Consider the following 25,637-nt stretch of genomic DNA (forward strand, 5'->3'; position numbering starts at 1 on the left):
TTATTCAGGACACTATCATTGTGTTTCCAACCCCTTCCCATCCCGTCGGAGTCGGAGAAGAATTCCGACTTTTCATGTCACTGGCTCCTGTTGGGAAGCCTATCAGTGACGCGTCAGGGTACGAGTTTCGTGAACTTTACGAGGTGACCTCGACGCGTCGCTGGCTCTGGCATACTCAGCTAATTGCCCGTCATGGTTTCCATTGACTTTTTTTTTTTATCTCATTATGCAGTTTTCTTGGTTCCTGCGGTTCCATAAGCTGCTAAGTTTCTCATAAATATTTTCAAGTATTCCAAGTTCCGTACAGATCTCACAACGCCGGCTTGATTCTGACGGGTACTGTGGCATCCTCGACCAGACCACTCCATCTGCTCTTGTATATCCTGCCTTCCTTCAAGACACCAAACACGTGGGCCTCAGGGTCATCAAAGATCGACACGTTCTCAACAGGGTTGGCGTCTGTAATGAGAAGATCTGCTTCGAAGCCCTCCTTAATCTGACCCAGCGAATCCTCCCTGCCGGCCATCTTCGCGGCATTGAGCGTCGCGCTCTGCAGAACAGCTAGTGATGGAACAGCTCTGCTCCTCAACGAGAACTCAAATGATTGCGCTGCTCCCAGCGGTCCAAGAAGGTCAGTGCCAAAGCAGATGGTCACACCGGCGTCGTACGCAGTCTTGAGCGCCACCAACCCAGCGTTGAGCACCTCCTCGTTCTTCGACATGGATTCGGGTGGCAGATAGCCCTTCCACTTCGGCGACGCCATCTGAGCGTATGTGATGAGGGTGGGAGTAAGGTAGACGCCCTTCTCCGCCATGAGCTTCGCCGTAGGAGCATCGACAAAGTTGCCGTGCTCAATCCCCCGCACACCGTTATCGATACAATGCCTGATGGCTTTCGTCGTGTATGCGTGGGCTGTGACGTAGGTGCCCGCGTTCGAGGCACATTCGACCATGGCTCGGATCTCGGCACCGGTGAATTGGAGATGGTCGATTCTGTCGGTTGGTGTCGAAACACCGCCGGAGCCCATGATCTTGATAAAGTCGGCTCCGCCGCGGATTTCTTCTCGGACGGCGGTCATGCACTCCGGTACGCCGTTGCATAGCCTTCCGAGCCCGTTTGTTGACCCGCCGCAGCACTCGGAGTGATCGTGTACACCACGGATGTCCCCATGGCCGCCCGCTTGCGACAGGGCATGTCCCGCGATGAAGAGCCTCGGGCCGGGAAATACGCCGTCGTTGATGGCTTCCTTCAGTGCCTCCTGCGCACCGCCGCAGTCTCGCACACTCGTGAACCCGCGGTGTAGCATCTGTGCGGCGACGTATGGTTGGCGAAGAAGCGAGACATCGTTGGCGTTGCCGAATGCTTTGGAAAGGTCGCCGAATCCAGGGACCGCGACGAAGTGGACGTGTGAGTCGATGAGGCCCGGGCAGATGAACTTGCCGGAACAGTCAATCACCTCGAAGCCTTGTTCTACAGCGATCTTAATTGCTGAGTCTGTGGAGTCGGTGATGGTGTCTATGTAGCCATCTTTGAGCTGAATCGCCGCGTCGGGGCGCAGGCTGCCGTCTGTCACGTCGACGATGGTGGCGTTGGTGAGAATGTATCGTCGGACGGGGCTACGGAGCCAGGGCTTCAAGTCGGCTTCGGAGACCATGGTGAGTGATGGATGACTTCTGAGAGATTAGGTTGTCCACGCCAAGCTTGGAATGGAGGCGGAGGTGAGGGGAAAGTCAAAAAACAAGAGCGAAGAGTTTACAAATGCTGAATTCCAGTGCCTGCAGTTCGGATGTCTGCTCCCTCTTTTCCACAGATGTTTATTTATCCGATTGGCTTCATCTCACGGCACTTCGTCATACTGCAATTATCAACCACTTACATTTGACATTACTAGACTTATCGGTAGTGTGGCAGTCTATCATCGGGAACCTGGTTAGCACGAAGCCATGTTGCCGATACCCGCGTCGGGTATCTGTCATGAACCTCCTTTGTCGTCGGCAACATGGCTCGCCCCACCTCCGGTATCACCGCTATCTTCACTAGTCACATCCAATCGAAGGGATTTCTGGAGAATGTCCTGATATGCATCTCTTAGTGCGGGGGATGGAAACATAACCCCGGGTCGACAGATGACATGCCATGCGACATGTGGAGACGACGAACTCGTGGATCTTAAAACCGGCACTTCTGCCGTTCTCCGAGAGGGTAGGATTTCTAGAGAGGCAGTTGACGAAGGCTGTTTTGACTTTGACTTCAGACTTTCCAAACCAGCACTGGCAACAATGGCCTCGTCCGGCGACACCAAGATCGATGCGATGACCAAGCAACAAGGAGGCGACATCCCTTCAGAGGGAATGGAGGAGAAGACTGGACAGATTGTTGATCTTGCGGATGGCTATACCCCTGAAGAGGAAAAGGAAGTTCTCCGCAAGATCGACCTGGCCATCCTGCCAATGGTGAGTAACTAATTTTAGCAACCTTGACTGATGAACAACTCGACTAATTTGCTTCTATAGATGTGCTTCGTCTTTTTTCTGCAATACCTGGATAAGCAAAGTCTTAGTTACGCCAGTGTAAGCTGCCTATGTTCTAGAATCATCAGATGTTGCCCTGACTTCAGGCTGCTAACCACATGATGATAGGTGTTCGGCCTCATCACCGACCTGAACCTGACCAGCACACAATACTCGTGGTGTTCATCCATCTTCTATGTCGGTTAGTATATCTGCAATGCTCCCCGAGCTATTCAGTTTCTAACCATCGCGGAACAGGCCAGCTGGTGTCTGAATATCCTTTCATCTACTTGATGAGCAGATTCCATCTTACCAAGTTTGTCGGTGTCACCGTGTAAGTCTATCCCTTCCTGTGATCTCTTCATACAGCTGCTGATATCCTCTCTTCGCAGCGTTATCTGGGGCATCATCTGCATGTGTCTCGCGGCCCCGCAAAACTACGCCGGCTTCGCTGCCGTTCGATTCCTACTAGGCTTCGCCGAAGGAGCCGTCTCTCCCGCCTTCATCACAATCACAAGTATCTGGTACCGAAGCAACGAGCACGCCCTCCGAACAGCGTAAGCCATCCCAAAGCCGACCAATATATCATGTTACTGACCACAGGCAGGCTCTGGATCACCATGAACGGCGTCGCTCAAATTTGCGGTTCCCTTCTGATGTACGGCATCGCCAAGAACACCCACGCCCTCGCTCCGTGGAGAGTGTTGTTCCTCGTCTGTGGTGCAATTACCTCTTTCGCCGGCGTTCTCTTCTACCTCTTCATGCCGAATGGCCCCAAGGATGCGTGGTTCTTGAACGAGCGCCAGAAACAAGTCCTCTCCATGCGCATGGCCAAGGACCGTGAAGGTGGCGACAAGACCTCATTCTCTATGACGCAGCTCAAGGAGGCTGTCTTTGACATTAGAACCTGGTTCGTGTTCTGGTTCGGTGTTCTGGTCACCATGCAGTCTCCAGTCCTTACGGTTCGTCTCATCTATATGTCGAAATTGCGATACTAGCTGACCGTGAATACTTCAGTTCGCTTCACTTGTTATCAATAGCATTGGCTACGATAAGTACCAGACCATGCTCTACACTGCTCCATCTGGTATGTGCTTCCATTCGACCAGGTTTGAAATTCCTGCCTAACGTCCTTGTAGGCGCCGTTCAAATTGGAATGTTGTGGATTGGTGTCTGCGGCTGCATGCTATTCCCCAAGCAACGAAGTCTGGTGGCCCTCGTCCTCATCCTGCCGCCCCTCATTGGCAACGTACTTCTTATGAAACTATCCACCGATGCCGGATGGGGTATGATTGCTGCATCTTGGATTGTAAGTCAAACATTCTCGACACTGTGTCCTGACATCTTACTGACATTGTATGCTTAGGCATCGTGCATCACCGCCGTATGGTCGATCCTTCTCTCCCTCACGGCATCGAACGTGAAGGGAAACACAAAACGCGCCATCGTCAACGCAATGTTCTTCGTTGGGTACTGCGCAGGATGCATTGGCGCACCTCAGCTATGGACCAAGAAGCCGCGCTATTTCAACGGCGTTGTCACAGCCATCGTCACGTGGTGCTTGTTGTTTGTCGAGATTGTCGTGTACAGATACCTCTGCGCAAAGGACAACAAGAAGAGAGATGCTGCTCAACCTGATGGCCAGAATATTCAGAGCCAGGAAGAGGTCGTCTTGGATGCAGGTGGTGCTCCTGAGAGCGACTTGACAGATAAACAGGACAAGCTCTTCAGATACAGTATCTAAGTGCGCGATGGCATAAGGAAACTAAGTATACACGGAAGCGATCCGGCAAGAGTGGTTCTGGGAGAATGTCGCTAGTTCACTGTTTCATGACCCTGTAATAAAGCAAATGTTTAATCCCTATTCAAAGGTTGATCATTATTCAATGATCATAAAGCCCCATGAAGTACTCCCTTCCTATAACACAGTTATGTGGGCATTGAACATGAGCTCCATGTGACTGGGTTTCACAACAAACTGGAGAAAATTTGTACATTGAAACAAATAGGAATATAAATGGCGAAAATTTTACCCGATCTTGTGGAACTCGCGACCCTTTGCTCTTGTCACGGGAGCCACGATTGGCGTGGTGTGTAGGTCGCTCTAGATATCCTTCCGCGCATGCCTGCTGTACTCTCTGCGCAGCATTGTCCCGACCTGTGCCTGGAATCAGCAATGTTACAAGGCAGCCAGTAGACATGTGGTGACTTACCTTGTACAATATGATAGGTATGGGAATGAACAGGATGGACAAGAAACCCAGAAGGGAGCTCGCCCAGGCAACTCCTAACTTGGTGTACATGGCGTTTGCAAACAATGGGAACCCCGCACCAAATGCGCTTCTGAAGAGGTCATTCCCAGCAAGCACCGAGGCTGCAACATTCGGATATGCGTCTGGTAAGTAGTTTAGGACGGAGTTGAACAACAGGAACGACCCGATACTGAACCACGCCGAGCCGATGATGGGCATAATCCAGTGGACGTCTGGTCTTGCTGACCAGCCGAACCAAACGAGGCAGATGGGGATGGCAAACCCGCCGATGAATGCAGGAGGGAGACGTTTTTCTGGCTGGATGTCTCCGTTTTCGTCGAACTGTGGTTCGAGATACTTGTGCAAATACCAGAAGAACGGCGGAATCACAATCAAGGCACCAACTAAGATACCCATGAAAGCGACTCCTTGAAGGCCAAGACTGAACCCGTAGATACCGGTGAAAACAATAGGGAAGGATTCGAACCAGATATAGAGCAGCCCATAGATCAGGGCGATGTATAGGTTCAGAAGGAAGACCATGGGTTCGGTGAAGTTCAATGTGAACGGCCGAACCAGCGAGATCATCACGATATCCCTCGGAGTCATCTCCTCTGCCATCAGCTCGGATTCGCTCATGAGCTTGTTGTTTCCTGTGAGCTTCCGAAGACGTTTTGCTCGTCGATATAGGATATTGTTGGCACTTGTTTCCGGAAGGCAAAAGAACAGGAGAACGAACGCGAACCCGCTCAACCACATCAGCTCCCAAATGGGCCAGGTCCAGCCTTTTGCCATGGCTGCGAACCCCCCGATTGCGGGAGCTAGTGTGGGAGAACAAACTGCCGCGACGCCCCAGATTCCCATGGCGTAGGCTCTTTTCTTCGGTGACCAGATATCTGCCAGAGTGGCGCCACCGGTCGCTAGGACAGGCGAGCCGACGAATCCCGTAATGAATCGGAAAGCCAGTAGCATGCCAAAGTTTACTGCTAATGCGGTGGGAATCTGAAGGAGCACAAAAAGGAGGAGAGTGCTGATGTATATCGGGTTGCGGCCGATCTGAGGGATTTCGGATAAGGGGCTCCAGATCATCTACGGTTCTCGTCAGTTTACGTGAAGAAAAGTATCAAACAGCATGTAGCCATACCGGGCCCAGGCCATAGCCTGCCACAAAAAGCGTAAGGCCGAGTAAAGCAGCGATTTGGCTTACGCCGAATACTTGCATCACATCCAGCACACCAGCGCTGTAGATGGCTGAGCCGACATACACGCCGACGGTAAGTAGACATATTTGGAAAGTCACAAAGACCTTTTTCTTCAAAGACCAATTCTGAGGGTTCTGAGTTCTGTCAGCTGAAATGTTGCGCGCAACACTTCGGGTGTAGGTGATCACCTCAGGATCGTTGGGTAGAAAAGCAACAAGATGAATGTTCTTGCCCTTCTCAGGATCAATCCTTGTGCCACTCAATTCATTTTACTCTTCATCTCCCGGCACCCTTGTTCGCGCAGAGTCGATGCTGGCGCCTCTTCTCCAATTATCGTCATCTTCGTTATCGGCCTTGTCGAACTCCTGGTCGGGTGGCTCTACTTGGCCGTAGCGTGCGACGTTGGCAGTCTTATCCGCGTCGACATATTCGCGCCACACTTCGGGATATCGTTCTTCGTAGTATTGAAACTGTCTGAGTTTTCCTTTCGTCACGAACCGGACAACGTGTCCGAACGCTGTATCTCGTAGTAGCTCCATGGTCAGTGACTTCAATGTAGTTCGCGTGCTGGAGTTCACGATGTTTAGAACCAAAACCTCGCCATATTTCGGAATATCCTAGTTGTTGTCTCGAGATCATAGTCGTCATTCACAGTCAGCGGTGTGTTACGGACAAGTAGACCGCCTTAATTGTCCGGTAGGGAGGTGCAGTGCTCCGTGCTGGCGAGGAAGATTCGGCCCATGTTGAGACGAAGTGGCGCTGAATGTCCGTGCCGATGGCGAAGATGGACTGAAAATGATGAAAGGGTCTGAGTTCTATGACGGATAGACGTTTCGCGGGTTGCCTTTTTCCTGGTGCCACATCAGACGGATCTTGGGTGACATTGTTGCATCTAGATTCACCTGGCAGAAATGTGGAAGACAACGATGACATCAAGCACAGAGCCGTTTGATCAGTCGAGATTCCCGAGCATTCCGCTTTTGTTGATGGCGTCTGGTAATTATGGCTGCCGCGTCAGGAGAACTCGAAAGACTGGAGAGTGGTAGCAGTCCGCAGAGAGCGGTGGCTGGGGCGGAGCAAAATTCCCTATTTAACCCAACAGCGCGGATGACGACGCGGAGACGCAACACGTGAGTTCACGGCCAAGATAATTCAGGTGTTGTTCATCCAAGTGCTGCCACAACATCGGCCTGATTGCATTTGCGAGTCTGCCGAGTCCGCATCTAATATGGAAATCTGCTCAACTCTGCCGCCCGGATTGGTAAACCAGCCATCATGTTTTGCGGCTGGAAGATGATCAGTACGAAATATGTCGCTCATGTTGCCATTTGTGAAATGAGTAAAGAAAATGGAAGGTATGCGATGGAGAACTTGAGTTCTTATCCTAGACCTAGCAACTCCATCACCTTCGTCTCAGGGAAGATAAGGTAGAGCAGCTTAGATAGGACAAGCAGGTTATCATGAGGGCCGCCTTCTTTCTGCTTCGCTGTAAGTTCAGACATATTACAACGTCACCAGCTTCTTAGAGGAACCGAACTGAAATTATTGGACGTGTAACACGACAGAGTAAGTAGGCAATGGGATCGACCTTTGAGATACCATGGCGAATCGAACGGGCCAGAGATCGTGAGATATCACCTCTAGAGACTTGAGTCTGAAGTCCAGCAGATTCTGAGTCTGGGAGACCTGTGTTCAGACCGTTGCTAGATTTGCTCGAAGGTACTGTACATGGTCGATCTCTTCCTTTGATGCCCCTATCAAAGCAGAGATGACTCTCTGAATGAAATCAGCTTCGTTGAGCCCGTATTTCCCTTTGATAATCCGCTGGTCTTGTACCACGTCGGTCATAACCTGACTCCAAATGAGACAAAGGCTTATCAACGGTGAAAAGGTGGCATGCTCATTACACTTCCGCTTCACACACTGATCTGTAATCACGGTTCATCATGACTTTCACTGGACACAAGTAATCTGATCCCTTTCGTTCTTTGATCCCTCACACTTGGTACATATCGTGAAGCCTTCAGTCGAAGCAATGTACAGACAAGCACAGCCACATCGTCCTGTTATTCCTCCATCCAGTCAATCTAGTCCTTCAGCGCTCTATCGTGTTTCTGATGAGCCACAGCACTCCAAGCCATCCGATCTGAAAAGGTCGTTGGCCAGGTACCGGCAGGTAGGAGGTGATTCCAGCGGTCTGGCAGCAGTGATAGTTCAGGGCGCGTCGACAGTGCGGATGCGGGCTCTGGCCTGCTCGAGATTGAGGCGTGGAAAGAGGGTCGGGTAGTGCGCCTTGCGGATGTGAGGGCGAATCTCATCACATCGGCTTCTCTTCATCTGGCAATAGCGGCACACGAGGGTGCTGCCATAGTCCTTCTCATTCTGGGGCTTCTTTGGACGAGGCGCCTTTGCCTTGGCAGGAAGGGATCGAGCTGGACGAAGCTTGGGTGTCTTGCCCGCATATTTCTTCTGGGTAGGATTGGTCATCTGTACCAAAGGGTTAGTTAGGATTCACACATGCTGAGATGAATGCTTTTGCAAGACAAAAGACTAAATGATGAAGGCAAACCTTTGTTGTTTGATGGTCTGGTCTGGTAAAACAAATGGGATGCCTGGGTGGGGAGGGATTGTCTGAAGCTTTGTTTTGTTTTTGTTTTCAGCTCCTTCATGGGGACTGAACGGAAAGGCAAGAACTAACAGGACTAAAGCTACAGAAAGTACGAGATGTGGGGCCGAGAGTTGAAAGTGAGCATTCTACTCTCATGATGGAATATAAAACTCTCTCCTGACCGCCTAACCTACACGCTTCAGGCTGAGCTCTGTTTTCCATCTTGATTGCTAACAGTCCAGACTTACCTCGACCTTGTCTTTTACGACTTCATCTATCAGCACTCGTCTCTTCTTTCCCTCCAGTTTATTAGGCTGCTGGACCCCTATCTTCCCAAGCTCGTCCCATCATTGCATTGATCTGAGCCTCGTTTTCCGTCTCATTGCCTGACTTCATCCGCAAATCACAACACCCGATCGTAAGTTTCAATGTCTCTATGGCTTATCTATCTCCGCATCGACATCCACTGATTCATTATAGGATACACGAGGACGATAGACGAGAGAGTCAAAGACGCCATAATGCCGAATCCCGACAACGCGAAAGCTCCGCCTCGCTTCAAGAAGGAGGGAGACTACCACCGTTTAATCGTTGACGGAAAACCCTTTCTAATATTGGGAGTAGAGGTTCTCCCCTCAGCCTCCTCATCTGCTGCCTACATGGCTCGCAAGTGGCAAGACATCAAAGCCCTCGGTCTAAACACTGTGCAACTCGCCGTCACTTGGGAGGTCTTTGAGCCGAAAGAAGGCCAGTTCAACAGAGACTTGGTCGCAAGTCTGGTTGCCCAAGCTCGCGAGGCGGGCATTCGAGTCATAATCTCTTGGTTTGGCTCGATGAAGGGCGATTTCGACGACGGCAAGTCTTTTCATCTTCGTCTACATTTGTCTATTCTGTCGAAACCACTCCATCCGCAAGCTTTAATGCTTCTGAACATGCCAGTGAGCCGATGTTTTCTGCTTTGTCTTCCAATATTCCTCAGTTTTGTCCGAATTTTCATCAGGTCCCTGTCGGTTCGGACTTGCTCTTGAGATCTCTGCAGGACAACGACTGACTGATGTGACTTCTGGTAGATGTATCAAGCTATACGCCACAGTGGATCAAGACTGATCCTGCGCGCTTTCCCAAGATGAGGGTCGCCAAGTGCCAAATGGCTGATGATACGGACGACGATGACGAGCACGCCAGTCGTCACAAGGCCAAGAACAATGACAGAGATAACGAGAATCCGGAGAATGGCACAGACGCATGGGTCGCAGTCCCTACGACCGTCGTCTCGCTCTTTGGTCCAGAGTTGATCGCAGCGGAGAAAACGGCGTTCACAGAGTTCGTACAGCAGATCAAAGCTGCCGATGCTGGCTATGATACCATCTTGATGTTACAAATTGGCAGCGAGATTGGCTACTTCAAGTGGTCCAGGGACGTTTGTGACGCAGCATTAGCTGAGTTTGACAAAGGCGTTCCAGCTGACTACTTGGAATTCCTCGTTCGGTCCGGCTCAGTCCTTTCTGTTGCTGCTGTTCATGCCTGGGAAGAGTTCGCCGATGGTCCTGAAGCTACGGATGAACTTTTCACCACATATCACATGGCCAGCCACATCAACTTCCTGGCAAAGATTGCCAAAGAAATCTACTCTGTCCCAGTCATCGTCAATGCTGATCTGGAACAAGTACGAGGCAAAAAGCACGGAGGCCCTCGACCTGAGACTTTGCATCTGTGGAAGCTCTTTGCGCCCTACATTGATCTTTATGCACCGCAAAAGATTCATGACGACTACAACAAGAATTGTAAGACCTGGGGCTCTGGTGCCAACCAAGCTCTTCTAGTACAAGCTCATGGTGAATGCAATGATAACATCCGCTTGGTTTGGTCTGCATTTGGTACTCATGGTGCAATTGGTGTTATATTGCTCAGCATCGAAGATTCAGAGATACGGAACCCTGAATCCTATATTCTCCAGCTCGTCACCTTCTTCCGCCAAGCCGTCCCCTTCCTCCTAAACGCTCAGGATCATGGTCAACCTCACATCGGAATCGCTGCACACATTTGTAATGGAACCCAAATTGTTCATTTCACATCGGAATTCGACATCAAGATAATCATGGGGATCAATCAACACATGGGTTATGGTCTCGCTATTGATCAGGGCAACGGCAAGCTCTTGCTCTTCGGCGAGGACATCTACATCAAGGCCAAGTCTCGGAATGATGACGTGCTTTTCACCCGTGTTCTCAGCTTTCGTGAGCTGGAGATTGACGAGCAAGGTGCGTTGCAAATCCGACGAACATTCAATGCCGATGAGACCGGGGGCTCCAAGGGTGCCAGCATACCATCTGAGACCCCAATGATTGCAGAGGTTCAGTTTTATGGTATCAAGAATTGACACATGAGGTTGGCAGAATGGGATGTGAAGGAGAATTTCTACACAGCCTTTAATGGCACTGCCCTGTATCATACGAGCCACGGCGATGCATTCATGTTTGTTAGATATCAACTAGACGCGTTGGATGCCTCAGATAGGCTGGTAATTGCGAACAATCTACCCGTGTCACACTAGAACTACTCGACCTTGCCATGTTGGTTCAGTTGAGAACAAAAGCGATAATCCAGCCGAACTTTGACCCTTGATTGGTGAGATGCGTTGTCTCCATGTACGTGCTGCATCCGCGCTGCAGAAGATCCAGATATTTGCTGCAACTAAGCGCTGCCAAGCTACGTTGGTGCCAACATACGATAAACCTCAGAAACCCCGCTTCCTGTGATGGCATTATTTGAAGGCCTTCGGTACCTCGTTCAACTACCCTCTGTAGTGTCAGGAAACAAGTGCAGCGCGTGCAGGTATCATCATGTCCGGCCCAATTAGTGAGATGGAGGCACAACCCGTTCAGCCGACCGCGGCATCTACGGCAGACGCCCTATCAGCATCAACCAATATCGAAGTTGACAGCGAAGTCAGAGTGAGTAGTGTTCTTATCTTAAAGTTCTATGATAATCTAACGTGACTAATACGTTTCTCATGTACAGGACGATGCCTCGACCATGGATGATCGCATGTGAGTCCAGCTCTACGCCCGAAACCGACAATTACAGGTTCGTTTGAAGCAGAACTAATGAGTATTCAAACAAGGTCTTCATATACTGCCTCTCTGTCTTCATCAGTAGTGGATTATCCGACTGAATATGGTCGAACGTATCACGCGTTTCGAGCTGGCTGTGAGTAGCATTAGCTGATCCGTGTCTTTCCCCTTGTGAGCGACACATCTAATGACGGCATGCACAGCCTATAATTTTCCAAATGACGAGGTAACGCTTCCATCTTAAAAGCTTCCTAAAGTGAGAGTCACTGATTGCAATATCCTTTATGGAGAGAATCGGATAGACTCGATTTGACGCATACCGTGATGGTAAAGACCATTGGCAACAAGCTCTTCCTTGCACCCATCGACGAAGCTAAGACGCATCGCATACTAGACATAGGCACCGGGACCGGTATCTGTATGCGTCCATATGACCACAATCTTAATTCACGAGACTGATAATGTCATTGTAGGGGCGATTGAGATGGGCGATTTCTTCCCTAATGCCGAGGTAACCGGAATCGATCTGAGTCCCATTCAGCCGTCTTGGGTACCTCCAAACGTCAAGTTTGAGGTCGACGACGTCGAAAGCCCCTGGGTAGGAGACAAAAAGTACAACTTCATCTTCAGCCGCTACATGGCTGGCTCCATCGCGGACTGGCAACTGTACATCAGCCGAATCTTTGAGTGAGCGACCTTTGAATCTGTCTGCACCTGGGTGATAAGTAGTAACAATGGCTCTATCCAGGAACCTGACGCCTGGCGGCTGGGCGGAGTTCCAAGACTGGAGCTTGATGCTAGACTCAGACGATGGGTCCCTCGACAATACCCAGACACACCGATGGGCCACCCTGTTCATGGAAGCCTGCGCAAATCTTGGACGAGACGGGGCTCCTGGACCAAGTTTGAATGCATGGGTGAAAGACCACGGCTTTCAAAACGTCGAGCATCGACACTATAAGATTCCCATCGGGCCTTGGGCAAAGGATCCTTCGCTCAAGGACATTGGCATGTGCAACCTTATTCAGATGCTCGAAGGGCTTGACGCATTCACCCTGAAGCTATTCTGCACCGCACTGGATTGGACTAGGGAGGAGGCAGTTGTGTTGCTCTCGCAGGTCCGTCAGGAAATGAAGGCCTGCAAATCTCACGTCTACCTACACTTGTGAGTCTGATTAAACTTCTCCGTACCGGTTTACTCGAGATAAAGGGGCTCAATTCTAACAAACATTCTAGCCATGTGGTCTATGGGCAGAAGCCTGAGCAAGAGGACTGAGGGGAGGCCACTTAGAGGTTCATTAGGATAGAAATTGGTTCTGAGAATAGAGTCGTCGTTCCGTGTTTTGTTTCATCCACGAAGCCGATATGTTGCTCAACTCGCAGCTATATTGGTACAAAGAACATGTTTCCACCAACACAATAACTCGCCGGCAGTGCCCATGGTGTCTGGGACCGGCTGCACATCTGCCTACCATCAATTTCGAGTTGAAAAATACTAAGCCCGCGGTGGAGATGCAGGTCCTCCCCAACTCAGCGAAGTAGTTTCTCAAGCAAGAGCGCAGAAGCATGAATGAACGTCATCCCCTATTACTATGGTGGTGAGATCATTGGCTTGGAAACCGGGTAAGATGTCCTTATTTCCCCAAAAGAATCAGGCTTTCTCGTAAGTCCCTGGTGATCGGGAAAACGAGATGGCTAAATTGGGGCGGGTTTCTTTTCTTGGCATCTCTCACCCCGCAAAGTGACAGCGTCGTATTTGACGATTTGAGGAAGCGGACGTCAACCCGCCGAGAAGTTCCTGCAGATGGCTGACACTCTCCTCCCGCGCCAATGATTCCGGAGTAATCCAGAAAGGTCAGGGAAGACGCTTTGAGGAATATTCCAGTATTAGTAGCAGAAGTTCCTGTGATAATCGATCAGATTCCCAAAGTCTTAACCAAGTTCTCACTTCCCCTGGCTGCCTCAGCCAGTGCTTCTCCGACGATGGTGTCGACCCGTCTTCTGCTGCTCTCGGCAGCCCTCTCCCTCCTCACCTCGGCGGCAACCATCAAAAGATGCCGCGAGGAAACCTTTCAGAATCCAGTCCTCTACGAAGACTACCCTGACAACGACATCTCCGTCGGCCCAGACGGCGCCTTTTACTTCTCCGCCTCCAACTTCCACTACAGCCCCGGCGCCCCGATCCTTCGCTCCCTCGACCTCGTCAACTGGGAGCCCGTCGGGCACTCCATCCCCCGTCTCAACTTCGGCGACGGCTACGACCTCCCGCCCGGCGGGCCCCGCGCCTACCGAGGTGGTACCTGGGCCTCGACGCTGCGGTACCGCGAGAGCGATGGGTTATGGTACTGGATTGGGTGCACCAACTTCTGGATCACCTGGGTCTTTACTGCTTCGTCCGTAGAGGGACCATGGTATAACCGCGCCAACTTTGGTGGCGGCAATTGCATGTACGACAACGGGTTGCTGATTGACGATGATGATACAATGTATGTGGTCTACGGGAACGGGAAAATCAGCGTTTCGCAGCTCGCTGCCGATGGTCTTAGTGTTGTGAAGACGCAGCAGGTTCTCCAGGCATCTGATGTCAACACTGAGACGGTGGAGGGTAACAGGATGTACAAGATCAACGGGACGTACTACATTCTCAACGACCAGCCCGGATCCACGACCTACATCTGGAAGTCGAGCAGTCCGTGGGGCCCTTACGAAGCCAAGATCCTCGGCCAAAACATCGCGCCGCCTCTGGAGGGAGGGAACTCGCCTCACCAGGGAAGTCTGATCAAGACCGCGCAAGGGGACTGGTACTTCATGTCCTTCACCTGGGCGTATCCCGCGGGCCGTATGCCGGTGTTGGCACCGATTACCTGGGGCGCGGACGGCTTCCCCGAGATTGTCAAAGGAAGCAACGGCGGTTGGGGCTCTTCTTACCCGCTTCCTCTTCCACCTCAACCCTTGTACAACTGGACGCAAACCTACACGTTTGAAAGCGAACTCGGTCCAACCTGGGAATGGAACCACAACCCCGACGTCGCGAGCTTCGAGGTCAACAACGGCGTGACCCTGCGCACCGCCAGCGTAACTGAAGACATTTACTCTGCGAGAAACACCCTCACCCACCGAATCCACGGAGAATTCCCCAAGGGAACCGTCGAAATCGACTTTAGCAACATGGCCGACGGCGACAGGTTCGGGCTCGCGGCGTTCCGCGACCAGACTGCGTACATCGGCATCCACCGCAACGGCAGCGAGTACACCCTCAAAGCGATCCAGGGTATCATCATCGACGCGGAGTCCGGTAATCCCGTTGACCCAGGCAAGGAGGTAGCTTCAGCACCTGTGCGGAGCGGCGCTACCAAGATATGGTTCCGGGCTGAACTGGATGCGCGGCCGACGGGGACTCGGGACGCCGACTTTTTCTACAGTTTTGATGGTGTTGAGTTTACTAAGCTTGGTGATGCGTATAAACTGAACTCTGGGTGGGAGTTCTTCATTGCGTATCGCTTTGGTATTTTCAACTATGCTACTAAGCAATTGGGAGGCTCGATCAAGGTGAACTCGTTCACTGCGGCATAAGACAGCATTCAAGACTATCATGCATGTGTGCTGCATTCGTATGTATATCTTTATCGAAGTGCATAGCTAGTTGCAAGTATTTAGTTCTTGGATATCAGAGTCCAGATGATAACGCCTCTCATCCATCTAACCATTCATCAAAGTTCTCACTTCCCAATCGAACAGGCCAATACTAAAGATTGGGAAACTCCAGGCACGGTAGCTTCTGAGCAAATCCAAGAGCCGAACTATCGTAAGGCGTGAAACTCTCTTCTTTTCGCTCAATGGCCAGAACAACGGCTTATCCAAGCCTAACCTCAACTTCGACGGCATCTCACCGAACCCTCGGAACCTTCGGCACCCTCACCGACTCAGGTGTGCGCAACGCCCTGCCATCCCGAGAAGAAAGTGGGGTGAAAACGATCAACACAAAGAAGCCCCCGAAACGGAAACCTTCTAGAAAACCTGACCGAAAGACGTCATCGCAACCCATCCCCCTGTCCCGCCGACTCCTCCGGCCCTGATTCGCCAGACCGTGAACACCCTTCAAAGATTGCCACACTGGATCGACCCGTTGAAGAACATTCAGGTCCATGTATCGATACCCAGCACGTTCTATCCAGGGACAAGCCCTGAGACCCTGGATCTACACATTTGAGAGTACATCAAGCGGAAAACAAGGCTGTAGGATGCAAAAGGGACGTTTTACGTGTGAGTGGACTTTCATGCCGTAAGAATGAACAAGTTCCTTACCATCCACTCCATCTCACTCCCCTCCCTCGAGTCGAGAGTCCGCATATGTGTGTGTGACCAAGTCACCGAGTGTCCCGAGCTCCTCACATCAAAAATCAGGCTGAGCCACGAGCATTGAAAATTCAAACACGGCAAATCCAGCGGACAAGTTCCGCTGACCGCGTTCCCCACCCCGTTCTGGACATGAAGGAGCGGTCGGCGTTTAAATGGGTAACCCAGGGCGGGGCCGGATATGCAAAAGGACGTTGGTTGAGTAAAGAGCTCCAACATCACCGCCGTTGGTTGCTGGTCCCTTTGCCCAAGGATTGTATGTATCTGAGGGACCGCGCGAGCCCACACCCAGGCACTGTTTCACCACACACACTCCATCCAATGCTGATGCTGCTCTGTCTACACTAGATCAAAATTTCCCGGGACCTCCTCCCACCTTCATCTTTATTATATCCAAATTTGGCATAACAAAGAGAGGATCACCTCACTCCCCATCCTTTAAACCGCCTGTATTATCCCAGTCTGGTTTGGCTTGCCCCCGTGCCCCCATGGGGGCGGGTGTGCAAGGCGGCCGGAATGGAGGTTCTTGGCAATCTGACAAGTTCAACGCTTTTCTAACGGGAGACCCAGAAAAACAACTCCATTGAAAAGAGGAAAAATACTGCAGTGAAAATCTCCTCCCGAAAAAAAGGGGGGGAATTGGAGGCACGGAGGAGTACGAAGGGTAGTCCCTGTCCGCTTTGTACAGTCCAGTACAGTGTCGATTGTTTGGCTGGACGTAAACTCTGCAATGGCTTTTGTTGATCAGACGAAAGCCGTAGGATTGGCTTTTGGCCGGATGTACCTCGGCGGTGTGGTGTTTCAATACTGCTCTACGCTTGGATGGTAAGGCTTGGCAGATTTGGGACTGGTAACTGTGAATGGCTTCAATAACTGGTTGATGTTGGAGCATGGAAACTTCCTGGATGGTCAATTGACTGCAGCGGTTTTGCAGGATAGATCACAATAGCAAATAACGACAAATGTTTGTAACTGAAAATTTGAATTCAAGCACTGGGGGTATCATTCCTATGTACATGACCGCCTTCGTTTCTCTCTCTCTTTTTTTGCTCGTATCCTTGCCCGATGCGCCATAATCCATAGGCGCCTCTTAGCAAAATGTTGCCAATGGATTGCTCCCAATTCACTGTTTCCAAGTGTCACAGGAGACCCATACGGATGCACACTGTTGCCAAGTGTATATTGTCGATACTTTAATTTTTTCGACCCAAAGATGCTGGAAAGCCCAAAAACATTTCGGTCTTTGGTCGTCGCAGACATCCTGGAGCTCAATTGTGTAGAGAGCTTAGAAAGCAGGCTCCTCGTTGGTAGGGGGGCCGGCGTAGTTCTTCTTGCCCCAGGCAAAGTACCATCCGCCGGAAATGAGGCAGGCGGCGACGAAGACGGCAGGCGCGTAGTTGATAGTCGTGGGGGTGACGGGAACGAAGGTGGGCATGCAGAACAAGGGCATGGCAAGAGCAGACCAGGCTGTCAAAGAGTTAGTTTTGTACCTAATGATGAGAATCGTTTTGAATGTGTACTTACCGAGAGAGATGACGTTGGCGGCGACACCGAACTTGCCGAGGTTGAAGGGGCTGCCGACAAGGTGGGTGCGGCCGTTGAAGAGACTGATACCAATGGGAATGGCGTACGAGGCAGTCAAGCAAATGACACCAACACCGGAGAAGGCGTTGAAGGCAGCGCTGGAGCCGAAGTAGATGACACCGAGAATGATCTGGACAACCATGCTGAGCATCATGGCGTTCAGGGGAACGTCCAGCTTGGGGTGGACCTCCTTCCACCAGCGGGAACCAGGGATGGCACCGTCACGAGCGAAGGCCCAGGTGCAACGAGAGGCGGCGGTGGTGCAGCCGATACCGCAAAGGATGGCCAGGACGATGAGAGGAAAGAGGAGTCCAAAGGCACCGCCAGATGTTCCCATGGCGTCCTTGACGATGGCGGGGACGGGCTGACCGGAAGCCAGGTTGATCAAGTAGGTGATGTCGGGGAGCACGAAAACGAGAGGGATGAGGAACAGGAGACCGGCCAGGGTGTTGAGGCAGACGGTGAGAACGAGTGCCTTGGGGACCTGAGTAGCGGGCTTCTTGACCTCCTCGCACATGGAGATAACCATGCCAGTGGACGAAGTGGCGTATCCGGCGTGAAGGAGACCGACGCAGAAAGACCATCCATCGGGCCATCCGGAGTTGGCCTCGAAGTGGGTGAAGACGTATTTGGCATCGTGACGGCCGTTCTTGGCAACGACGAGGACGGAGATGATGATGGCGAAGACACCAGCGAATGTCCAGAAGATAGCGGCGGACTAAGTCACGAAAAGTTTAGTATACTTTCATTTCACACAACCATACAACACCGGGCACGCGGGAGCAGAAGCATTCTTACATCAAGGATGGGCAGCCACTTGTTGCCGAGCGAGGACACAATGTTGCAAATTAAGGTCAAACCCAGGAAGATGAGGAAAACCTGGTACGGCTCGCCAGCAAGGACGCCGACACCAGGTTCCGACTCGAAAACGTTGACGCATGCGACGATGAACAGAGCAGTTCCAAAGTTCACGGCCAGAGTAATGGTAATGTTTCCCACAACGTACAACCAGCCGCAAATCCAGCTGGCTACGCGGCGGTATTTGGGAGAGGACAGCATGAAAGCTTGGTAGTAGACACCTATCAGAGAGAAGTCGTCAGCATAAAGTCCGGATTTGGCGAATTCCGGAGCCGGCCGGCCGTCGCAACGGCAAACATGACGGAGAAGAAAAGTTGCAAAGTACCTCCGGCAGTAGGGTAGACACTGGTGATTTCACCAAGCGAGGCAGCGACACAGATAATGATCAAAGACACGCCGAGCCATCCCCAGATAATGTTCACAGGACCACCGCCAGCCAAGGGGTAGATCATGGTAGTGGCAAGACCGTAGGGGATGGCAGCGAGGACGAAGGACATGAAGGCGACCTGCAGCGTTGAGCGATTACGCTCGAGCTCGGGCTTGTAACCCAGAGACTCGAGCATGTTGTCGGCACCGCCATCGTCGGAACGGGAGGGTCGGGTAGTGTAGCCATCCTTGATATCGCCCTTGTTGAAGCCGAGATCGTGCTCGCGAGCACCGGGGTCTTGCGAGAGCACATGCGCCATGATGAATGCCCTTGGTGTTGTTTGACCACACTATCTGTCGAGTAGCAAGCCAAAATCGGGCTCCGAGGCGATGAGAGGGAGGACCGGAAAGGAGAGAAAGGTTAAAAAGGTGAGACGACTCTTCCAATTGACATGAGGGACAATGAAGACCTTATGTGATTTGGAAAGCCAAGAGGAAAGGAAGTTTATTTTGGGGGAGGATCGGCCGTGTGTAGCTGGAATTGAAGTATTCCAGAGCCGAGGAGATGGGAAGACGAAGAGTTTAAAAGGAAGGAGGAAAAGAAAAAGAGGCAAAAATCGGCAAGGGTCGAAAAAATAGACAAACGAGACAAATCAGACAGACAGGCTGCCGGAGACAGATTGACAGCCAGAACAGCCGGCAGGGAAGGTCTCGATTGAGTTGAGGCAGTCCTCACTCTTCCTCCTCACTCCTCACTGTACAACTTCCAGTCAGTGCCGTCCCGTACTGGGCTATCAGTCGGTTCCTCTCTCACTCCTTGGTGTCGCGTTCGCCGGGATGGGTGAATGACGTCCATCTCATTGGACGTGGACGTGGGCTGCGGGACCAAACTCCCAAAGAGTTGTAGTGTACCTTCGACACCCACCATGCCCATGCCCATGTCCTTTGCCCCCCTCTCAGCCCCTTGTCCGTCCGTATGTAGTCGCATGTCTCGTCCTATCAGTGCTGTCCCTGTACCTATCTGCCCATACAGGATACAGGCGCCGTGTGCACTGTTGGGCGTGGGCGGGCTCGCACAATGTCGATGAAGGGTTTCTTAGCGTAGGTTCCCTCAACTTGCGTCTGTTTATCTCTCGCGGCCTCTTTGGTCTGACTCGGGGTCCCCGGTGGATTCGACCGGTGCCACAGCAATCTTGTTGCCCACACTCTCTGACCTCCCAAGACTTGCCGGGCAGTCAGCGCGGGTAGCATGGCATGGGCGCTCTCTCTCTCGCTTACGGACGACGTCCTGCGGCACAGTGAAGGGCAACGCAACGCCGTGCAAGGCAAGGCCGAGAAGATAGAGCTGAGGTGCCTGGCATGTGGCCAGCGTCAGCCGTATCGAAGCATTCAAGCATCGCATCGCTCGCAACAGCCGTATCTGGTGTGGTGCCAAGACCCAGGCCGAACATGTGAGCCTGTAAGAGCGCGTGTAGAGCCAGACGGTGTCGGCTCTGGGCCTGGTTGCGGTAATTTGTCCCGCGCTATCGACCGCAGCTCTAAAGCATATTGAGCCCATCGTTGGAACACCCGACCCAAGGTAAATGGGATTTATCGGCGGTACTTTGGGCTCTAGCCTGTCAGCCTGTCTTGCATTTGCATTTGCATTTGCATTTGCATTTCCTCTGCCTTGTATCCCTAATCATCAGCCGATTGGGCTGCGGCCCTCTGGACATTGGTCCGCGCGCCTTAGGACTTTGCTCCGCGCCTGTGTGTCGCACGACTTGGATTAGGCCTGAGAGTTCCCTGGAGAGTGGCGGCGGGATGGCGAGACATTGAGACTTTGCAAATCCTTTTCCCGCACTACAGTGCCGCGGTTCGACAAGTGGTCAAGGTTTGGCTGTCCGCTAGCTGACGCTAGGAACCCATGGAGGCATTATTCTTCGTGTGTTCTTCGCGGCTTCTTGCGCATGTGTGTTGTCCCGCACGGGTGGGTTGGGGGCGATGTACGAATAATCAAGCTATCCGTACTCGTTGGAAATGTGTAGGTACTTTGAGAATTGAGACCTTGTCAACGCTCTCTTCCAGGTTTCTCCTCAGAAACTCTCCTCTTTTCCCCTCTCCCGTCGGCGCCGAAAGGGATGACCCCGAGGAGCCGTGAAGCCGCGAGGCGTCGGATGAGGCTCCAACGCTCCACGTTGTTGCGCTTTGTGGTTGCGGCTTGCGCTCCATGTCTAATGATCCTCGTCGTGTCGAGGGGAAACAATCAGGGACCGAATGCCTAGAGGCGGCAGCACGAAAAAATCGTCAACCTCTGAGACAGCAAAGAAATGATCCATTTCTCCATCAGTCCTCATCCTCGACCTGCTCAATGCACATAATGCGTAATGACGTAGTGCTGTGGTCCCAGTTGCCCGACTAGCGCCGCATGCTCTCCACGCAAATGCAGACCGTTGGTTCGCCCGGTGCGAGTCGTGGAGTCTCTCAATCTTCCGTCTTGCCGTCTTGATCCCGACGACGGTGGAGGACGACACGGTTGGCGGTCGCAAAGCGAGCGAGTGAGCGTTTGAAAAGTGAGCCAAGTGGGCGCGCTTGGATGGAGAGAGAATGGAGAGAAATGGAGGAAAATGGAGGAGACTGGAGCAGATGGGGGAAGAGACAGGGGCTCCCCCCGTCCTGCACAGGGAATCCCAAGGCTCTTTCTGCGCGCCAACACTGGGTCGGGGGGCACACCTTGAACAATTCCCTGATACAACCAAGCCCACTAGGATCGTGAGGCCTGCAAGCTCCCGTGGAAAGTGGTTCTGAAGTGGCTCTGAGGAGGCCCTGAATAGGTGCTGATGTCACAGAGGGTACTCCAGTGATGATCCGCCCACCTGCCGCACCAAGTTAGAGCCAAGCCGAGTCGTACGTAAGAGTATCTCTGCGCCGGCTTAACGCGGGTGAGATACTTGTCGGTGACAATCGTCGGTGGCTGTCAGTCTACCATTCATGTTTGTCGTCGGGATGCGAGGAAAGCGGTCGATTCCTTGATGGGAAAGACAGACGAGTCGTCAAGCCAAGAAATTTCTCCCTCAGCACCTTGTATCGAGCCGGCTCAGCGCCAAACCCGGCCATTTGGTGGAGGGAAGCCAGGCCAGTCCGGGGGGATGACACCCGATCGCAGCACACGCGACAAGGACGTCGACGTTTGTCCCGCCATGCTGGGTCGTCCACTTGCACTGAAGCCTGAAGGCTCGCTGATGGCGCAATTGGTACCCTTAGACCCTGGAGACCCTGTCCACTGCCAGGCTGAACAGGAGGGGCACACTCACGATACGTATATACGTATCGAATCCGGGGAAAGGCTGAGATGGCATGATGGAACAAATCGATAGCCTTGCATCATGATCAGCTCAATGGCTTTCAAATGAGGCACAGCGAGGGCAGCAAAATGCGCAACGCCTCGCTTTTGATGGAAGCGGGTGTGGCGCGCGCGATGACGGTCGCTGGTCAAGTGGGGATGGCGAGAGCGAGATTTAACACACCGAGTGCAGACCGACAAATTGCTTGGCGGAGTCCCGAAAGAGAGCGTATGATTCGGGCAAAGTAAAAGGTTCGAGTGCCTTTCCGGAGAGCCCGACACAACCACCACTAGAAGCCATTTGGAGGAAGTGACGTTGGAATTCAGACCTCGTATGCAGAATAAGGATACCAGCGTACAGATAGGTGTACCTGGTCAGTGGCTTCGGTAAGGCTGGTCGAACGCCCGCAGACACGCGCGCAGGGTGTCGAGAATGGTTCCTCCTCATCCTTCGCTCCCGTACGTCAAAACATTTTTGGTGCCGCTGAGCCGCAGCTGGAAACAAATTAGCGAGGGCATCACATGGCGGTGACCAACAGCATCCAAGAACCGACATTTGCCCTGGAAGAGATCTGCGTTTAGATTCTCCGTTGCAGTGCAGTGCAGCAGCAGCAGCAGCGGCAGATGGCCATGCGAGAGCCGAGAGGGCAAGGCAAGGTACATGGGGGAGTCGGGAGTAAGGTAGGCCAGGACGGGAGGGCGTCTAATTGGGAACCCCGCTGTAGGTCTTCGAGTGAGGAAGGTTGTTTAGAGGCGCCAAGACCACGACAGCTGTCGATGAGAGCGGGATGCGACGTGGAGTTGAAGACCAAGAGAAACACGTTCGCTGGTGTATTTTGACATGAAGTTGAGTGGAGTGAACCTCGCGTCTGTATTACGGAGACAGACATCCACCGCCGGCCTGAGAAATGCGGCAAGATGTCGTCGGATCGGAAGCACGTGGTCGCGTCCAGATGGAGTGGGCGGGAAGGGGAAGGTACATCTCAAGAAGGTGGACACCGCACCTTCCCTTCCTTTCTTCTGCGATATCTTGGAGAAACAGCCGGAAGGTGCGCAGGTTCCGTCGTCGCGCCTGCCTCGCATCATGGCTTCCTCAAGGCTGACAGTCACCAGACCCACCCCGTGCCTTCCTCCACCGACGCCTTGGATCCTCTCCAGCCTTGCGGCAACTGCATCTCTCTAACGCCTCCATCTTTTCCTAAGCTATCGCCAAAGTCTCCCTTTCTCCATTGACGAAGATCTTTACTCCTTACCCTTCACATGGCCATGTTAGCTCGAATGCAGGGTGCGAACTACGGCTGCATCAATCCTTGATTCTTGAATCCTTGCCATCGACCGAGACCAAGGCATATCTCCTATGTGTGTACGGATAAGCTATGCTCTATGCCGGCTACACCACCCGTGCGAATAATTCACGGTGTTTTGTCACCCAGCGAGACGAGAAACGATGACAGCTAGACAAGCTCTCATGGCCCTGTGCGGAGTAGACGAAGCAACCAACATCTCATCGGAACAGGTCCTTGATACAGCGTGCTGGACGGCACATGGGCATCAATACACCCTAGGCTAAAGTACTGATAGGCAGAGAAACACCAGTTCCGACTCTACCGACTCTGTACCCTGTTAGCGAGGTACTTGCAAGAACGAAGGCGGCCGACAAGCAGGCCGCCCTGACAGGAGTGACGACGACGTTTAGCCCTGAACACATCTCCAACTACCGACTCTTAGCCCTCGGGAATATCGATCCTACGCAGATCACGCGACGTCTTCCCAAATCCAGAAAAGTCATCCGGTATAGACTGAGCGAGACCAATGGCTATCCCGACATTTACAAACACGGGGCCTACACGCCGGGAAACCGATTTGATAACGCCACAAGTGTCTCCTGACCAAGATGTCAACTTGTCGCAGACCGCGCCAGCGCGCCTCGAAGATAGGACTCTCGCCGCCAAATATCACCCGCCTCGGTAAGGCATACGGCGTAGCTTACCATTCAGACCAGGGACTCGGGGAAAGACAACCTGCTCATCCGCGCAATGTACGACTATCTGATCGGATACGTTACGGGGACTTTGCTGACCGTGGCCATCAATAAGCCCACTCGGTGTAGGGGCGGAAAGGGGCCTCCTCCATTATTGCGTGGGGGACCTACCGAAACCCCAGACTGCTGTGGTTGCTTATCTCGAGGCTCAAGGATAGAAATGTGGACGCCGAGGAATCCCCTTGAACCCCTTGTCGCTCCTGGTTGCCTGGCCGCCATTCGAGAACAGCAATCGCCTATCGCCCAAGATAAGACGCAGTTAGCTTTACGAAACAAGTCTGCGGCCAGACCTTCGGAAACAACCCCAAGATACGGCACCATTTGGAGGGCGACAGTCGCAAGCCGTACTCTTATCTGGGCGGCATGTGCATCCGTCGAGCATATTGATCGGAGACGAAACTGCTTTCACCGCTCACGTGGTCGGTGACTGCGAAAAGCATCCGACGTCCAATTTCTGGGCCGATCGCGATGAGCAGCAAACAACACAGCTGTGATCTTACAAGACAAGATACGCTCAGATGCGCTGCGCATGGCCAGCTATTGACTAAAGTTCCCAGGAACCGATATGGTCTGGTTGACGATTACGAGAGGGAATTGGGACGCGCAGCAGTAGGATAATCCGACGCAAGACAAGGTATTGCGGAGCAGAGCAAGTCCGCACGAGAAGAAGGCCATGTCGTCCAAGAGGCTCGAATCCACAAACTTGCGTTCTGCGTACTTGCAACGGTCGGCAACGATTGGCCAAGAACAGGACCGCCAGTGCCCAACAACTGTCGAGTCTCGACAATTGCTCTGCCACTCCGACATGTCTCTTTGACTTGATGTCTTCGTCAGTCCCAGTATTCAGTGCAAAATGCCGCGTTTCATCTCGGTACATTGCACCTCTGGACCAGTGGACAGTAGACAGTGGACAGTGGACTACTCCGTACAGCGCTAGGCAGCGCTGCGCAGTGCGCACATGCCTGCAGCATCCATCGCTCCTGTATTTTGAGGACCTTGGGTCGCTTGGGTCCCCCGTTGCCCCCCGAAGCTAAGGCTGCAGCAGCGCAATCTTCATGAAATGATGGCGCGTTCCAACAATTTCAGCGAGTGTAACATCTGCGTGGAGACAAGTCGACAGCAGCTGGGAAGACCGGTCGGAGGACGTCCGGAATGGGGCAAACATCAATCCAGGCCCGGACCCACAATCGGGGATGAATCGGGCGAGAAAGTGGCCTGTGCACGACGAAATACCGTCCCTGGTTGGTCCACGGCACATCGTCGGTGACGGCCCCACCCGTGCAAAGTTCTCACAGGTCCCTCGTATCCGAAGGCCTCCACTCTGAGCCGTTTCTGCCCCATCTACTGGTCCGTTCCGTTGCACTAACAATTTCTGCAGACGGAACTCAATTCTCGAGGTACGTACCTCAAAAAAGACGCATCGGCGGAGCTCACCGATTTTCGCCAAATCCACACCAAAAAATT

General features: G+C 52.5%; 7 protein-coding genes across 7 annotated transcripts; 4 read left to right on the forward strand and 3 right to left on the reverse strand.

Annotated features, from left to right (window-relative positions):
• Positions 1-310: 310 nt before the first annotated feature.
• HER10_EVM0005586 (amidohydrolase) lies at positions 311-1,687 on the reverse strand (the record flags this gene model as incomplete). Its single annotated transcript, XM_035475195.1, has 1 exon — positions 311-1,687. The coding sequence occupies exon 1, from the start codon at positions 1,652-1,654 to the stop codon at positions 311-313; it is 1,344 nt and encodes a 447-aa protein (XP_035328003.1). The 5' UTR covers positions 1,655-1,687.
• A 394-nt stretch (positions 1,688-2,081) lies between these two features.
• HER10_EVM0005564 (major facilitator superfamily transporter) lies at positions 2,082-4,254 on the forward strand (the record flags this gene model as incomplete). The annotated part of the gene is made up of 9 exons (XM_035482987.1): positions 2,082-2,453; positions 2,514-2,570; positions 2,640-2,712; positions 2,769-2,844; positions 2,903-3,067; positions 3,118-3,472; positions 3,528-3,597; positions 3,650-3,819; positions 3,877-4,254. Exons 1-9 carry the CDS (start codon positions 2,127-2,129, stop codon positions 4,252-4,254), a joined length of 1,671 nt encoding a protein of 556 aa, XP_035327999.1. The 5' UTR covers positions 2,082-2,126.
• A 360-nt stretch (positions 4,255-4,614) lies between these two features.
• Positions 4,615-6,503, reverse strand: HER10_EVM0004978 (multidrug resistance protein; the record flags this gene model as incomplete). The annotated part of the gene is made up of 5 exons (XM_035474604.1): positions 4,615-4,668; positions 4,724-5,851; positions 5,907-6,098; positions 6,153-6,222; positions 6,253-6,503. 5 exons carry the CDS (start codon positions 6,501-6,503, stop codon positions 4,615-4,617), a joined length of 1,695 nt encoding a protein of 564 aa, XP_035327950.1.
• A 2,590-nt stretch (positions 6,504-9,093) lies between these two features.
• On the forward strand, positions 9,094-10,952 carry HER10_EVM0006559 (uncharacterized protein; the record flags this gene model as incomplete). The annotated part of the gene is made up of 2 exons (XM_035476142.1): positions 9,094-9,427; positions 9,643-10,952. The coding sequence occupies 2 exons, from the start codon at positions 9,094-9,096 to the stop codon at positions 10,950-10,952; spliced, it is 1,644 nt and encodes a 547-aa protein (XP_035328107.1).
• A 375-nt stretch (positions 10,953-11,327) lies between these two features.
• HER10_EVM0011057 (methyltransferase domain-containing protein) lies at positions 11,328-12,926 on the forward strand. Its single transcript, XM_035480499.1, has 6 exons — positions 11,328-11,782; positions 11,850-11,872; positions 11,949-12,064; positions 12,120-12,333; positions 12,395-12,811; positions 12,883-12,926. The coding sequence occupies exons 1-6, from the start codon at positions 11,750-11,752 to the stop codon at positions 12,920-12,922; spliced, it is 843 nt and encodes a 280-aa protein (XP_035328489.1). The 5' UTR covers positions 11,328-11,749; the 3' UTR covers positions 12,923-12,926.
• A 703-nt stretch (positions 12,927-13,629) lies between these two features.
• HER10_EVM0013454 (glycosyl hydrolase family 43 protein) lies at positions 13,630-15,219 on the forward strand (the record flags this gene model as incomplete). Its single annotated transcript, XM_035482810.1, has 1 exon — positions 13,630-15,219. One exon carries the CDS (start codon positions 13,630-13,632, stop codon positions 15,217-15,219), a length of 1,590 nt encoding a protein of 529 aa, XP_035328708.1.
• A 1,757-nt stretch (positions 15,220-16,976) lies between these two features.
• Positions 16,977-22,960, reverse strand: HER10_EVM0001306 (amino acid permease). Its single transcript, XM_035471061.1, has 4 exons — positions 18,770-22,960; positions 18,385-18,665; positions 17,527-18,304; positions 16,977-17,469 (listed from the first exon to the last, which is right to left on the reverse strand). The coding sequence occupies exons 1-4, from the start codon at positions 19,128-19,130 to the stop codon at positions 17,288-17,290; spliced, it is 1,602 nt and encodes a 533-aa protein (XP_035327593.1). The 5' UTR covers positions 19,131-22,960; the 3' UTR covers positions 16,977-17,287.
• Between the last annotated feature and the right edge of the window lie 2,677 nt (positions 22,961-25,637).

The sequence above is a fragment of the Colletotrichum scovillei genome, assembly GCF_011075155.1.
Source record: "Colletotrichum scovillei strain TJNH1 chromosome Unknown Contig00010, whole genome shotgun sequence".
Lineage (NCBI taxonomy): Eukaryota > Fungi > Ascomycota > Sordariomycetes > Glomerellales > Glomerellaceae > Colletotrichum > Colletotrichum scovillei.

Bases quoted from the DNA above. Each gene is read 5' to 3' on its own strand.
- HER10_EVM0011057 (XM_035480499.1), top strand. From the start codon at position 11,750: ATGGTCGAACGTATCACGCGTTTCGAGCTGGCT. The intron at 11,783-11,849 runs GTGAGTAGCATT...CGGCATGCACAG, and splicing joins TCACGCGTTTCGAGCTGGCT to CCTATAATTTTCCAAATGAC. The intron at 11,873-11,948 runs GTAACGCTTCCA...AGAATCGGATAG, and splicing joins ATAATTTTCCAAATGACGAG to ACTCGATTTGACGCATACCG.
- HER10_EVM0001306 (XM_035471061.1), bottom strand. From the start codon at position 19,130: ATGGCGCATGTGCTCTCGCAAGACCCCGGTGCTCGCGAGCACGATCTC. The intron at 18,666-18,769 runs GTACTTTGCAAC...TCTCTCTGATAG, and splicing joins TGTCTACCCTACTGCCGGAG to GTGTCTACTACCAAGCTTTC. The intron at 17,470-17,526 runs GTAAGTACACAT...ACTCTTTGACAG, and splicing joins CGCCAACGTCATCTCTCTCG to CCTGGTCTGCTCTTGCCATG.